Source organism: Siniperca chuatsi, linkage group LG4 (genome assembly GCF_020085105.1).
Source record: "Siniperca chuatsi isolate FFG_IHB_CAS linkage group LG4, ASM2008510v1, whole genome shotgun sequence".
Taxonomy (NCBI): Eukaryota; Metazoa; Chordata; class Actinopteri; order Centrarchiformes; family Sinipercidae; genus Siniperca; species Siniperca chuatsi.
The window spans coordinates 11,300,627-11,316,406 of NC_058045.1; the positions used below are offsets into that span (position 1 = coordinate 11,300,627).

General features: G+C 40.0%; 3 protein-coding genes across 6 annotated transcripts; 2 read left to right on the forward strand and 1 right to left on the reverse strand.

Annotated features, from left to right (window-relative positions):
- Positions 1-856: 856 nt before the first annotated feature.
- Positions 857-4,152, forward strand: commd4 (COMM domain containing 4). The gene is made up of 8 exons (XM_044193242.1): positions 857-977; positions 1,229-1,300; positions 1,417-1,482; positions 1,577-1,616; positions 2,295-2,414; positions 3,246-3,326; positions 3,449-3,625; positions 3,741-4,152. Exons 1-8 carry the CDS (start codon positions 975-977, stop codon positions 3,779-3,781), a joined length of 600 nt encoding a protein of 199 aa, XP_044049177.1. The 5' UTR covers positions 857-974; the 3' UTR covers positions 3,782-4,152.
- A 139-nt stretch (positions 4,153-4,291) lies between these two features.
- On the forward strand, positions 4,292-8,216 carry neil1 (nei-like DNA glycosylase 1). 3 transcript variants are annotated; one of them, XM_044193239.1, is made up of 10 exons: positions 4,292-4,558; positions 5,295-5,774; positions 5,846-5,965; positions 6,858-6,966; positions 7,070-7,163; positions 7,293-7,414; positions 7,509-7,536; positions 7,634-7,701; positions 7,781-7,997; positions 8,090-8,216. In XM_044193239.1, exons 2-10 carry the CDS (start codon positions 5,320-5,322, stop codon positions 8,134-8,136), a joined length of 1,260 nt encoding a protein of 419 aa, XP_044049174.1. In that variant the 5' UTR covers positions 4,292-4,558; positions 5,295-5,319; the 3' UTR covers positions 8,137-8,216. The 3 variants fall into 3 exon arrangements, with proteins under 3 accessions (XP_044049174.1, XP_044049175.1, XP_044049176.1); XM_044193240.1 differs by having other exon boundaries at positions 6,888-6,966; XM_044193241.1 differs by lacking the exon at positions 5,295-5,774 and having other exon boundaries at positions 6,888-6,966.
- man2c1 (mannosidase, alpha, class 2C, member 1) lies at positions 8,217-15,334 on the reverse strand. Of its 2 annotated transcripts, XM_044193236.1 has the most exons (26): positions 15,163-15,334; positions 14,485-14,610; positions 14,274-14,397; positions 14,108-14,178; positions 13,821-13,998; positions 13,535-13,724; positions 13,267-13,373; positions 13,069-13,179; positions 12,839-12,931; positions 12,633-12,749; positions 12,459-12,554; positions 12,213-12,358; positions 11,774-11,897; positions 11,056-11,177; positions 10,871-10,956; positions 10,637-10,783; positions 10,470-10,549; positions 10,292-10,386; positions 10,095-10,199; positions 9,826-9,982; positions 9,570-9,713; positions 9,266-9,375; positions 9,081-9,160; positions 8,829-8,971; positions 8,640-8,743; positions 8,217-8,550 (listed from the first exon to the last, which is right to left on the reverse strand). In XM_044193236.1, exons 1-26 carry the CDS (start codon positions 15,264-15,266, stop codon positions 8,439-8,441), a joined length of 3,072 nt encoding a protein of 1,023 aa, XP_044049171.1. In that variant the 5' UTR covers positions 15,267-15,334; the 3' UTR covers positions 8,217-8,438. The 2 variants fall into 2 exon arrangements, with proteins under 2 accessions (XP_044049171.1, XP_044049172.1); XM_044193237.1 differs by lacking the exon at positions 12,459-12,554.
- Positions 15,335-15,780: the final 446 nt, after the last annotated feature.

Genomic DNA, 15,780 nt, shown 5'->3' on the forward strand with positions numbered 1-15,780 from the left:
ATGCAAACGTTAAACAAATTAACCCTTCTGTTCTGCTGACATCGGCTTTCCTTCCGCGTTGTTTGGGGTCCCACACACCCCACCTCTGTAGGTGTAAAAATAATAATAGTAACTGCAAAATCAACCATTGTTTTCTCTTTAAATATATTTTTTTCTTCTGAACTTGTTAAAACAAATATATAGAAGAGTAGTGAAGTGGTTACCCTTCCCTTTGCTACAAACTGGGCTTGCAAATTTGATGAAGGTGAAAAAATATACTGAAATAACCACAAAGCATTGTTATTACACCTAATAAGAAACTATTTCACGTTGTATATGTTATATGGGTTATGCATGAACAAATAGCTATATATCTTTTGATTGCCAAAAAAGTAATTTACAGACAAAGAAATGTATGTTTTACCAACATACTGTCTGACGTTACTGATTTTTGGGATCAGGTAGAACTCAGAGAGGTCCAACTCCCTGTTAGTCCTCCTATGAACAAATTGTAATAAAACTCCAATAACAGAAATTCAAATAGACTTATGTTAGATCCAGGAAGATAGTCATGTACATAAAGTACAGTCAACACCAATCACAGATAGAGCAAATGACCCCAAACAGAAGTAATGTTTCATTTTCAGCAGTGGACTTCTGAAGCATAGCATCAAGCAATTCTCACAAAATTGACTATCTTCCTGGATCTCACATGAGTCTATTTGAATTTCTGTTAAGGTATCAAGGTGATAAAACAGTGTACAGTGTTTTTGAGCTGTTAACTAGGGCCAAACAGAATATTAGGGTTAATAAAGAAATATGGCGTAAACAAGAATTGTCAATGACGCCATGCAACATCACGACCATCAACTGTCTTAAAAGAAGCGTCACGCCCCCTCTTTCCCATCGTCCAATCAGATGTGAGGAAGCAGAAAATTCTTCCTGTTCAGTTCTTCTTGTATAACTCGGTGTAACTGCTCAGCTGACTGACAGCTATGGTAAACACATTTAATATTTATTATTTAACACTAGTTTGCTTATTTAAATTTTATTTATAGGACATTTAGTCGCATAATTTACAAATGTCTGAGGTAATTATTTACCTCAATACTGTCGATGTTTAGTCCGGCTTTTAGGTAGCTAACAGGCTAAGCTAGTTAGTAGCTTTCCATAACGTTAGCTATCTTAATGTAAATGCTAGCGTTACAGTACAGTAAACAACATTCGTGTGATGTCTTGTCTGTTGTAGCGGTTCCGTTTCTGTGGAGATATGGACTGCCCAGACTGGGTACTTGCAGAAATTAGCACATTAGCGAAGATTGTGAGTAATTATGAAGGTCCAATACTTAAACAATAAAGCAATATTGTGTTCTTCAGTGTCAGTTTTTAGTTTGTTTTTATAGTAATACGTGTGTCTTCTGCTTCACTGTTTAACAGTCAAGTGTCAAAATGAAACTCCTCTGTGCTCAAGTGCTGAAGGACTTGCTTGGGGAAGGCATTGATGTAAGAGTTTAACAGTTCCACATAATCACTTACTTCTCGTTATATACACAATTCACTCACACTTATCAGTGCTGTCTTCTCTTTTTTTTATTAGTATGACAAGGTTGCAAAACTTACTGCAGATGCAAAATTTGGTAAGTCTCCCTCATACTTGTACTTAGTGGTGGAAGAAATAATCAGATCTTTTACTAAAGTTAAAGTAGTAACACCACAGTATAAAAATACTCCATTACAAATAAAGAAAATAATTCTTAAGTACATTTTTCTACTAATACTTTTGTACTAAACATATCAAAAATAAAAGTACTGGTTATGCAGAAAAATCCCCCCTGTGAGTGTTATATTATCATATAATAGTGAACCAATAATGATTATTATTAATAATGCTTTAACATGTAAGCAGCATTTTTCTGTTGTAGTTGGTCAAGGGGAATCGACTTTAAAATACTGTTTGGGTAGTTAAGTCTACAACAATGCATCATGTTTTATAAGCTCATCAAATATTTTGTTTGTAAAATCTTCATCTCCAGCATAACTTTGGCTGTCGAATAAATGTAGTCGAGTAAAAAGTACTGCAGAATATTTGCTTCTGAGATGTAGTGACATAGAAGGGAGCGTAAAAACTCAAGCAAAGTACATGTACCTCAAAATTGTTCTTCAGGTGTAGAGTACTTGAGTAACTGTACTTAGTTATATTCCACTACTGCTGGTACTGCATTTAAATCTAACTCATATACTTTTACACACAAGCCTATAACATTGTCATATTTGCATTGCATTTGTTATCTAATATGCATCAATCTGTCTTGCAGAGAGCGGAGACATCAAAGCCAGTGTGGCAGTGCTCAGCTTCATTTTCTCTAGTGCAGCAAAGCATGATGTTGACAGTGAATCTCTGTCCAGTGAATTGCAGCAGCTCGGTCTGCCTAAAGGTCAGTTCACTGGGGTTCCCAATGTTTGGTGTGAAAATGATGATTATGTTGCATAATCTGTAGTCACACATGCACAGACCTCTTTCCATACTTCAATTTGTGCCAAGAGTAAGGACATACTGGTTGTTAAAGCAGAACAAAGGTGGAAAAACATCATCTGAATAATTTCTTTAACTACTTGTAATATTTCTGGGCAATGTCTGCATTAACTAGAGCCTGTGGGGCAGATACACAAACAACCAAGGGCTCTTCAATACAGAGTTATATATTTGCAAGATTAGCACATTTTTTTATATATAAAACTGTGCTCAGAATATGAGTCGGTAAAATCTAAATTAAAAAAGGATCATAGGTCATGACACAAACAATTGCCTCATTTCCAGAGACATACAGGTCCCAAATCACAGCCTATTGTGTTATTATTGGAGCTTACTGCATGGTAGCATTGTCTGTTGTCTAACTAAAGTATGATAAAACACTGTACTCAGCTGGCACTCGAAGGGGACATTGTACGTGCACTATGTACATCATGGACAATGCTGATTGGTGGGGTGGTAGGTGCATTGTGACTTTGGTGCATTGACAGTATAAAACTGTCGCAGTTGACTCTCCGCCAGCTTCAGGCTGTATTCTCTTTTTCAATGTTGCGAAGATATCCACTTTATTTGATAGATGTTAACTACTTTTCAATTACTTTGTGGCTATTACTTTTTCCTCTTATTACTCGGTTAATGCTGTATTAATGTCTTCTGCTAATAGTGTGTTGAAACACTTTCATGGACTTAAAATAAATCTTGGCTTGGCTATTAATTACACACACTACTCTTTTAGAACACACAACGGGGCTCTGCAAATCATATGAAGACAAGCACTCTGCACTGCAAGACAAACTAAGAGAGACAAGCCTGAGACGTAAGTATTTCTGTCTATCTTGCCCTTTTCAAAGAGGAAGGCAAATGTAACTTGATGACGAGAGTTGTCTTCTGTTCTTCTGCTGACTGAGGGGTGGCATCAATTGTGCTTTGTGATTTCAGTGGGGCGACTGGAGGCTGTTTCCTGGCGCATTGACTACACTCTGAGCTCAAGTGAACTAAGGGAGGTGAATGAACCAGTGATTCAGCTAAAACTGCAGGCACAGAGAGCTGAGTCAGGCTCCACAGAGACGACTGTTGTTTCTGTTTCTGCTGACAAAGTCAGAGTCTTGCTTGCAGGTTAGTTCTGCATCTTGTCAAAACACAGTTATTTTCTCATAGTTTTTCCATTTCAAACTATTTTATTAGCCAGAATTATGTTGTTGATAATTCTTTCCTCTGTGTGTTTCTATAGAGCTCAAACAAGCCCAGGCTATGATGAATGCACTACAGTGAAGAGTGGACAGTGAAGTCGGACCTTGATGTCTGTTCAAGAGCTGGACACAAATGACGCTGATAGGCTGCCAAAAGCGGCATACTTACATCTTGTACAGTATAATTTCTTGAATGAATTTAGTAATCTCAAACGTCATGTGAATGACTCAGTCCTTGTTTAGATTGACTGATATTTAGTTGTATTTTTCTACCACATTAGTAATAATTTGTGGCAATGTTTCCAAACTGGGAGCAAGAAGCAAGAATATTAAATGGACCATTTTTGTAAAATATTGTATATTAATTACCACCTTTTTATTTGAATTATGTCGATCATTTGTTTTTTTTACATTCATATGCTCATAAATAACAAAATAAATGTGAAACACGGAGATATTTGTATTCTTGCGGGTTTTCGCCACGCCTACATATCCCAACATGCATTGGGCTGGACTGTTTGCTCATATTGTGTTTCTACAGTGCGTTTGCTAGAGAAGCTCAGAGAAATGTTTTCGCTGTTTTCAATGAATTAATAGAAAACATAACAAAAACATCCACTTAGATCAGGAACACGTGAGAAATACCTGATTATAAATAACGAGCGTGGAAAGCCTGAAGGTCTCGCGATAGTTTCGAATGAATAAATAAATGTTACACAACTTGTTCAGTAACAAGCATGTTGTGAAAGCCCAGTTAGAGAGCAGAGCAACCCGACAAACTCCATAGGTTATGTAATTGCAGTTTTAAGTCCGTTAAAGTGACTAGTTTATCAACGGTGATGTCTACTTCCTGGTTTGGGTAAGTTGTTTTTTGATGCCCCTCACAAAGCCATGGTTAACCTTTAATGTCCAGAGTGTACTCGTCAGTTTACCTACCAGTACTTTTTTCTTGCTATGACCTGTGCAACGCAGAAACAAAGTTTTGTTCGGCTCGGTTACATGGTGCAAGTCCAAGGTTAGATGTGTCATATTGGCTGTGGCAGGATGTGCGTAAAGTTGCTAAGTACCCTGTTGTGTCGTCAAGGAATGACTGACTGTTAGTAACAGTTTATGTTTTGGGTCTGAGTGTGTGTTGTGTGGTAGGATGTGCATGCTTGTGTGTGTGTGTGTATTTGCATCTGCAGTGATGTTTGAGAACCAAGGTCTTTGGTTTATTTTTTGCTACAGTTGCTTGGATTTTTCATATTGTATTCATCCAGGTTACTATTCAGTACACTGTGTACATTTTATCTTCCAACATCAAGGCCTAAATGCAAGGGAAGGAATATAATTCTGGGGAAGAAAAGTTGAAGCCTGCATTTATATTTTTTTGTTGGCCTAAAAGTAGTCAAATGGAAACATTTTGAGTGTTCAAATACTGGAATAACCTTGTAAAATACCCACCATGTGAACATTTTTAAATTGTAGAACGTAAACTCTCCCCAGGTTGCTAAAAACAGACACACGTCCTCATTGTGCTTAAAGGCAGCTACAGTCAGGGATGTTATATTTTGTGATGTAATTTTTGCTCAGCCACTTTATTCTCTGCAATACAGCTCGGCCTAATTTTGTTCCAACAAAATGCCCGAGGGACCAGAGCTCCACCTGGCCAGCCTTTACGTGAACAAAATGTGTAATGGAGTGGTGTTTACTGGACCGGTTAGAAAATCTCAGGTCAGCAAGAATCCCGATGTGCCCTTCACCTGTGATGCCTATCGCATCGCAGCCAGTTCCAGGGGGAAGGAAGTGAAGCTCACACTTACGCCAATGAAAAGTGATGATCCAAAACAGAGAGTGATGACAGGACAGGCAGACCAGCCCATGGACGTAGTCTTTCGCTTCGGGATGTCGGGCTATTTCCGCTTCACCACAGAGGAGGAGCTGCCCAAACATGCACATCTGCGTTTTTATTCCAAAGAGGAGCCCTGCAGAGTGCTGAGCTTTGTGGATGCACGCAGGTTTGGCAGCTGGCAGTCCAATGGGGCGTGGCAGCCTAACAGAGGGCCCTGCATCATGTTTGAGTACAAAAGCTTCAGGTTAGTAATGCTGAGTGTCACCTGCTCAACCAAACCATCACTGTCACACTGACCAGGTAATGATTTTGCAGGGAGAACGTTATGTCGCACCTGTCCGACCGCGCCTTCGACAGGCCCATCTGTGAAGTTCTGCTCAATCAGAATTACTTCAACGGTATCGGGAACTACCTGAGGGCTGAAATCCTTTACAGGTGATAAACATGCACAAACCTCAGAACTATTCAAATGGCACATTTTACAGTTATGTAGTAGGGACGCACCGATACTGACCTTATTAAGTGGATCTGGTATCCGCCATGACATGACGGTCCACTTCAAATATAGAGCTGTAACTAACAGTTATTTTAATTATGGATTAATCTGACCAACATTCTAAATCCCAAACATATTCAGTTCACAATCAAATCAGACAGAGAAAAGCAGCAAATCTTCACATTTGAGAAGCTGGAGCCAGTGAATATTTGGCTTTTTTGTTTGAAAAAAGACTCAAACAATTGATAAATTATCAAAATGGTTGTCCATTCATTTTATTGTTTTAGCTGTAATTCTAAATCAATATCAATATATAATATGCAATGTTTCCTCTAGTGGTTACATTCATTTGGTGACTGACAAAGTTTTCAGTGCCACAGCAATCCATGGCCTCATGTTACCTTTCAGAAAAATGAGTTCCACGCAGTGAGCTATACAGATGTCAAATTTGGGGAAAAAGAAAGCACTGGTATCAGATTGGTACTCGGTGTCAGAATCAGTATTGGGAGAGAAAAGTTGGATCAGTGCATCCCTAATCATCATTACAGTATTTACTAGTTTGCAGTGAGACAACAGATATTTCTGCTCTCATGAGTTTCAAGGTCCGTTTCCCTAGATACGACTGCTTTAACAGTAGGCCTATGTTTTGCATTGTTGAAAACTATGACCAGCTCTCATGAGTTTCAAGGTCTGTTTCCCTCAGATACGAAATGAATGGCTTTCTTTCACTTCTTGGTTTCTTGCTGCCCATGGGGATGATTAATAATTCAGACACACTCTGAAAACAAAAGAGCCTTGTTGTTTTTCCTAAAGAAGTGTATCTTTTCTTAGGTTGAACATCCCACCTTTTGTGTCTGCCAGGAGCGTACTGGAAGGCCTTGAGTCAGAAGATTTATGTGAGAATGAGAAGCCTGTGAAAAATGAGGGCACAGACAAAAAGGTGAAAGAACCCCTACAGCGATGCATATTTTTCAGATCATCAGAAGCTCAACCCTGTGCACTTTGCATTTTCTAACAGTGCCTTTCTTTCTTCTGGTTCCAAGACCTCAGACAGAGCTAAAAAGAAAAAGGCGAAAGGGGAGATGGGTGACCTGCTCAGACTGTGTCATACAGTACCTCTGGAAGTGGTTAGCCTAGGTGGGTCATCGTGTGTTTACTATCTGGTCCACTCTGAAACTCAACTCAAAGATTCTGTTTGCTTTCAATTTGAGTAAAACGCTTCACTCTTATTCAGAAATAATACAATTCACACCTTTTGTAACTTAGGTGGAAAGGGCTACGATCCCCAGAAGGCAGACTACTCTGTCTTTGAGGCCTGGCTGAAGTGTTACAACGTGGATGGAATGAAATCTATCCAGGACCACAATGGCAGAACTATGTGGTTCAAAGTGAGTTCAAGGAAAATATATTTATATTCTATATTTTAATCTCTGGCACAGGATTTTATATATCATATACTAATACCTACTGTTCTAATTTCAGGGAGAACCAGGCCCCATGGCGCCTAAATGTATGTAATACATGAAACTGAGAACTTCAGCTGAAATGTATCTGAGAATAGTCGATGCATCTGACTAAACTGATATCCAATCTTTCTCACACAATAGATTCAAAGTCACCCAAGGCAAAAAAGAGAGCAAAGAAAGATGACCATGATTACACAGACAAGAAAAAGGTATAAAACAGTAACTTTTTTGCTTTACAAATAATGAACTCGTACAGAGGTAACTCTTAACCCCAGTTTGATTCATTAGGTGGCCAGGAGTCGCTCCGCAAGCACAACAAAGAAAAAGGTGGTCAAACAGGAAACTGTGACCAAAACGCTAAAGAAAGAAAAGGACGCGCATCAGAAGGAAGCCGGATCCAAGAGTATAAAGACTGAAAATACCCGGGAAGTACACACGCCTCAGCATGAAAAGAGATCAACTGCACGTAGGAGGAAGACCAGCAGTGCTGAGCCAACAGCTGAAGGTGCGCTCAGCATAGTCTCTCAAAATAAACCTGTTTTTTTCCTACTGGGGGAGTTTTTAAGAGTTTTAATCTCATAGTCATCCTCGTTGCAGGTCCACAGAGGCGGAGCCGGAGAATGATCAGACCGAACGACAAATAAAAACAAATGGGAGGAACCACTATATGGGTTTTGTTTTTATACCAATAAATAGTGTTTTAATAAAACATGTTTCTACAAAAGTCCTGCAACCGTTTATTGATTTGATCCAAAGTAATCACATTATTTTTGGCAAAAAGTCATCTATGAGTAGTTCAAAAAGGCGCCCTCCATTTGAAGTCTCAGTAGAGCAGCACCACATGATGCATTTTATAGCATTTAACTAGTTTCTACCCTTAGGACTAAAGTGTTGTATTAATATTCAGTTTGTGACTACCCTGCAGCTCAGTAAAATGCCCCATATATCACAAGAAGAGGAGCAGTGACACAATTTGAAAGGGGTTGAAGTTTAGAGTGATTCCCTCTGACATAATGTGTGCTGGCTGGGTAGGGTCTTGTCTCTCCAAGAGATCGCAACTGAAAGGGACAAAAAAACATTATGTTCTTAGAAGACAATACAACATATGCCAGACAGCGGTAAACACTCTAAAAATAAAAATACTCACTGCCAGGCTTCCCTGATTGGAAGGGTGGTGTAGAGAGTTGCAGTTATACTGCTCCCGTGTGACTCATAGAGTCGGACAACAAGTGCTGCCTTCCTGGCCTCAGCCTGTTATGGTAAATGGTGCAAACAGCCATTAATGGGCTGGTTGGAGTAAGTCAAGCTAGGTCAAGCACAGCATTTAATGGGATACCTGTTTAATGGTCTCGAGGATGACTGCTGCACAGCTGATGGAAAAGGCACTCCAAGGCACAGTGTCATGAGTGCACTGAATTGACCTCAAAGGGAAGTTGAGGTTGTATGCACACTGGATGACAGAGGCATCTTGGAAGGATCCTGTATTACAACACAGAAAACACAACACAAGTTGCATGTTCAGTTTTTTTCCCCCAGAGTTTTAAGGTTTAATGAGAACAATTTATTTTCAAAAATGATTCAATCCTACCTGTGTGTGGCATGATTGCATAGGTGAAATGATGAGTCCCCATGTCAGCATTAACATCTGGGGCCTTGGGTGCTCTCAATCTAAGACAAAAACATCTACTGTTAGACGTAAGAATTATTTAAATTTGGCGAAACTGAATTAAACTACTGGTAGAATTATTGTATATGAACAGTGGGAAACCTTACAGGGACAGCGTCATGGTGTTCTTGTGGACTGAATAGCCGTATTTGCAGTCATTCAGCAGTGCAACTCCAAAGTTGTGCTCAGAGAAATCGGCCCATTTGTGACCCCAAACCTGAGAATGAAACCATGATGAGAAACAACAGACAATGCAAAGAATTTCAACAGTATCACTGACATCTGTTGTCCTACAATTTAGGTGTGCAGGGCCAAAACAGGACACTTGGTGGTGGGCTGTCAAAATACCAGTGGAGATCAGTGTACATTAAGCTGAATGTTACTCGTACAGTTGATTCCACAGTGTTGTACCTCAAATCTGGCCCAGTCCCATGAAGTGTTCCTGTGTGTGGGTCTCTGCAGATGACCAAACTGGATCTCATAGGTGGCATTGGGGCTGTGTACTCGCACTGGGAATTCCACCTTAAGAAACTTGTGTGACTCTGCCCACTTCACCTGAAATTGGAGGATGCAACATTAGGGTATTTCTTTGGTAATGAAGAATTTGTCAACTGTTGGATCAGTGATTCTCTAGATTTCTCCGGATATCACAAATGTTATAAAGTACCTCTGTGTTGAACTTGATGTAAGGACACATGGCGTCCATGACAATCTCCTGTGTGATAGTGCTCTTATCACTGATCCTGAGGGTGAAGCTGATAATGCCTCGGAGCTCATCTGAGGACACTACACGAATAGGCTGCACCACCTCCAGCACTGGCTTCCTATAGGGTCAATTTTGCATTTAGGTTGATGCTATTCATATCTACAATACCTGCAAATACTGTGACGTGTATCAAAGTGGCAAAAGACAGCTTTAACATAAATGACGGTCACCTTGTCTGCAGATGGTAGTCCATTACATCCCAAGCATCCCAGTACAGAGGGACATCATCAAACATGACAAACTGGTTCCCATGACAGCTGTCAGAGATGGCTTCTCTGAAACCAAGTGTGGTGAGACAAATGTTAATTCATTCATGTTAAAGCTGCAGTAGAAAATACACAGGTGGTCACATGTGGTCATACAGTACCTGTTTGCATTGATCAAATACATTGACGCCAAAGTGCCATCTTTGTTTACGACAGTCTGTAAAATTCCATTCTCCATGAGAACAGTGCCGTCTGCCTGTAACGTTACACAGCGTCTCAGTTAAAATTAAATTACAACATAGCTAAATGAATTAAATGCTCTCTAGATATAGTCCATACTTGAACAGTGACAGAGACCGGAGCCACAGGCTGTGTGTCTTTGACAGGAGACAAGCCGATGCTGGGAACTCTCACCAGAGCTGCAGAACAACAGATAACACAGAGCATCAGATATGCAGTTGTAGTTTGGAAGGCGACAACATAAATATTGTAAATATATAACATACCCAGACCAGGTTTACCAGCGCCATCTTGAATCTGGAAGACTTCATGGCGCTCCCATGGCAGAGAGTTGAAGACACCAGCAGAGTTGCCCTTAGACACCAGGGCTCCACAGGCATCATGCAGTAGTGTAGCACCATCACTGCGGATATCTAAAACACAGCGCAATGCACTTTTCTATTTTGGAAAACAGCATCAATATGGTTCTGATTTTAATGGACACCTACTGAAAACTGTACCTTCATAATACCGGAGTGCATCCTCCACAACCATCTCTATACAGCTGCCGGGAATCACGTCATGGAACTGGTTTAGAAGAAGCAGCCTGTAAGGGAAAAATAAAATAAACCATTTTCATACTGTAACAACAGAGACCTTTGATTCATTCATGCTCATCATCAAACAATAATAGGTGTGTCTGGACCTCCAGCACTCCTGCAGTTTTTCCACAGGATACTGAAAAGTCCTGTCCCGACACAGCGCCAGGCTGCTGGCTATCTCAATGTCATGAAGCAGCGTCTCACACTGGCGGTTCCCTCGTTTAATCTGGAAAGAACAAAGCAAGCATGAAAATCACTGCACTTTATCAAACAGTACAAACCTTTTTAAACACTTAAAAAACACATTACTCGTTTGTAGCATTTTTATCCTTCATTCAATTGGACTAGTTTTATACTTCACACATATCTATTTCCTGCACAAGTATGATGCTTTTCATTTCATTTTCATCTCATTTGGGGTTATTTTGTGTTGTTGTGTGGGACTGTATTATTTTGTAAGGTGTTACTGGTAATTATGCCTACACCCTGCATATATGCTTGTGTATCTGCCTTTACTTATAAATATTTATTAATTCATATTTTAAAAAACGTTTTTAGAAATATTTTTAACAATCAAAACTGTTAGTAAGATTCGTAAAAACGTATCTATCACCTGAATGTTAAAGCTGCACTACCAGAGTATATTTACACCTCAAAAATATGTATTTATATGTTTTATTATGCATAGTGTTCGTTATTTCTTCTTTTCTATCCTATTTGTGTGCTTAGATTACTTCCTTTTTCTCAGAGAAATCCTATTAGTTTTGTTATTGCAAAGTTTTATTTCCTCTTATAAAGACTCTGAAGATATTTTTATTCTACCTGCGCCTGTGTAGTGTAGGTGCCGTTGTGCAGCTCCAGGAAGAGCTCTCCGGTCCAAGTACAAAGCAGAGTTGAGTCAGCCTGAAGCTGAGAGAAAAGCTTGTCAGGACTGGACATCTGGACCCTGAGAAACGCACAAGAATTGGAGATGGAAGTGAGTGACCAATGACGTGTCTGGTTCAGTTATTCATTCTGACTAAAACATAATTGCATTGACTAGTATTGTAAAACCACACCACAATGACATCATTAGACATCACTCATATCCTTTTAAATTTAACAAGCTTGGAGTCTACTGCCTATAAGCTGACACCCTATTGAAAACAGAAATCCCACAGGGCAGGAAAAATAAATATAAAATTAATGTTTCATGGGAAGGGTTTGGGCTCAGCTGTTATTACAAAAGAGTGCTGAGTTAAAGTGTGGGACAGGAACTGACTTGGGAAGTCCATCTGTGTCCTGAACCCGGTGCAATCTGTCTAGCATCAGCTGTGTGGGTCCACCGCCACCATCACCAAAACCGAACAACACTGCACTGTGGTTGACTCTGCCTTTGTCTTTGTTATTCTTCAGAGTTTTCACTAGCTGTGGGCAGAGAAAACCAAGATGAATGTAAGCTTTGTGAGGATTGTAAATATTGCATTCAAAGACTCACCATGTTGTGTGTACTAAAAATAAAACTCACGTCTTCAACCTTGCCCTTCATTTCATATGAATTTCCTGGTGGGAAGTGAGTTAAAACCTTGGAGCCATCCAGACCTTCCCAGAAAAATGTGTTGTGCTTTGATAAAGAGAAATCAAAACTGAAAATCAAAACTTTTCAACTAAATGTTTTCCATCTGAGAGCCTGTGTACTTACTGGGAAAGTGTTGACCAAGTTCCAGCTGAGCTTCTGTGTTAAGAAATTAGAAATGCCACAGCCCTGCATTATTTGAGGAAGTTGGGCAGAGTAGCCAAACGTATCTGGAAGCCAGAACTAAAGAGAACAGAGAAAAGATCCTTACATTATGCATTCGTGATGGAAAAATGGCCACAAATGTAGCAGACATTTTTATGAATCCCAACCTCTTTGCAATGGATCCCAAACTCGTGGTTAAAGAAGCGTTGACCTTCAAGAAACTGCCGAACCATGGACTCACCTGAAGGCAGATTGCCATCCTGACAGGCAAACATGGAATTAGTACATTTAACTCAGGATATCATGTTCATGAAAAGAGTGAATGGCAGTAGCCCCAATAATACGATTAAATTCACAAGATACATGAAATATGAATGTTTTGCAAGATCAGGTTTACCATTTCCACCCACGTTCCTCCAACTGGAATGAACTGGCCTTTCTTGACGAAATGCTGAATCTGGGAGAAGAGTCCTGGGTACCAGCTCTTTACCCACTGGAACTGCTGGGCCTGAACAAAAAGGTCTAAACTGAAGAGGACTGCTCAGATTTGTAGAACCTTTATGGCTCATACAAAACTGTATTAGCGGGGAATTACCTGAGAGCAAGTAAAAACAAATTCTGGGTTCTTCTCCATTAAACGGATCACTGTCACCCAGCTTCGGCCACATTTGCGAATGGTCTCTTCATAGGGCCACAGCCAAGCTGCAGATACAGAGTCACAAATATCAACTAATTTGACAAAAATTGCAAAATTTCATGATTTTATCTGCATTTTCTATTAGTTTCCCACTTGAAAAATAAAGGCAAAGAAGTGTTATGAATTGATTCTCAGCCCTGTTGAACAACAGAAATTATATTGAGACCTGAGTCTATGTGGCAGTGACCCATCGCATGAGCAGTGTGCTGGCTCTCTCCGTTCCGCTGGCTGAAGAAGTTGTGAGCCAGTCTGTGTGCTTTGGAGAAGGAGCTGGGATTAAAGGGATCACACAGGTTCACCATCTCATTAACAGTGAAGAGTGCCTGGTAGCCCCGTTGCTCTCCCTCTCCGAGTTCCTGTTAAAAGAAACACCAGAAGTTAATGTTTGCTTTCATTAAACTTCAACTAAAGTAAAGCAATGTACCAACGTGTACCGTTCTGTTTGACTGTACCTTTACGATGTCAATCAGCATCTCAAAATCAGTCAGCAGCTCCCGTACATCCCGGTTAAATACCACCAGTTCAGCCTTCTGTACAGAATACTTCCTGTTTGGATCTGGGGCTGCAATCATGGACCCTTGACCAGCTCCAAAAAGCCCATTACAGGCCACCTCTACATAAAGGGTGACGCTAAAGAACAAGAGAAAATATGAACATTTGAGTTGAGAGCTGCCCAAAAGCTCAGTAAGCCAAGTTGGTTACAGAAGCAGCAATGAACTGAATGTTTTAGTTAACTGACCTGTGTGGCTCCTCATCTTTCAGACAGTCAGAGAGGATGTAACTCGTCTTTTCACCCTCTTTAGTCAAGCCCTAAAAATCCACAAGATGAAATCTAGTCATGGGTTTAACAATGAATTTTGGCACTTTAATCTAGTCCGACCTAAATAAAACTGCTGCTACATTACCTGAACTGGCTGTTCATCTCTCCAAACCATTGCTTCTCCATCGCTTTCCCACAGAAGATGAACCTCTTTCCCTCTCCAGGACTCAGGGATTTTCAGGGTCACTTTAAACCAGCAAGTCCACCACCTTCAACAGGCATCGAGCTTGGGTTATTGCCAAGATGTGAGGGAATAAAAGATCTGAGGGTGATAAAAATCTTACAATATTACTTACGTCGGTCCAAAGGTATCACCCACTTTATGAGGTGCAAAGTCCTGCTTGGAAGCTTCTGTAAATGGGATCCGTTTGGAGGACAAGGAGTAGGCGAGGGATTCCAGAGGACAAGATTCTCCAAAGAGTCTGCAGAGAATAATCATCCAAAAAAGTCAAGTAAAACTTATTTATATGGCCCAAAATCCCAAATCACAATCTGCGTCAAAGGGCTTTGCAATACTTCTAACCTTAGACCCTAAATTCAGATAAGGAAAATCCCAACAAACCCATTCACACTGTCCATGATGCTCTGACCAGTTCTGGTCAATGTGCAGTTCGCAATTACATACACATTAACTGTAGAGCATGTGGGCAGATGAGTAAATGTGGACATCATGCTATATAAAGGTTATTAATTTTAGAACAGAGTAGACCTAGAGTATGATAAGGTCAGTATTAGCTTACTATTGGGTATCATAAAGACAACTTAACTCCCAGCAGATATTACAGTGATTAACTGGTAATGATCTACAAAAAAAAAACCGCTGTGAGCAGCATAATGTGCAAATACTGTAATTTATGTTTAACTTCCCTCTATAGAAACTATCACAGACAGCAACAGCGACATGTTTGGCCCACTGTACTTCACCGTTCAATTCATTTCAGTCAGTCAGTGCCGTTGTATGAAAGAAGCCTTACCGTCCTCTGAGATTGCAGTCTGTGAAATATATATCAGAGATAAATTTCTCTGCTCTCTCGAGAAGAGTGCGCCTGTTCTTCAGCACAGGCTGCTGATACATCATGAGACCCACATAAAAACACCTGCAGGTTTTCACAACAGCAAGCACTTAAAACACGGAAGATAAACTCAAACCTACAGAAGACCCGGAAGTAAAACTTAATGTTATTGTACTTACAGTATGCAGCCACTAGGTGGCGGTCCTGTTCAACAACTGGCAACAATGTAACGATTGCTTTCACTCTCAGGGGTCAGGAAGGGCAGGTGAACTGTGCAAAGTGTCACCAGTGGATATATTTTTGCTTTTAACAGGTTTAATCGGTGAAAGCATGTAAAACCCACCTAATTATTTTTTATTTAGGTTTTGTGAATAGGTATTCAAGGTCAAAATAGGTCATACTGACTGTAGGTCACTGATAGCACTGCTTAACCTCAATCCTATGGACTGGGGTACCCGCAGATCTCATAGGTATACTTTTTGTCATATCTCACAGGTTTTTTCTTTTTTTCTATCATTCCAATCTTTCATTACTTTGTCAATCAATTTGTTCCTAATGACTTCACATTATTGTTTTCTG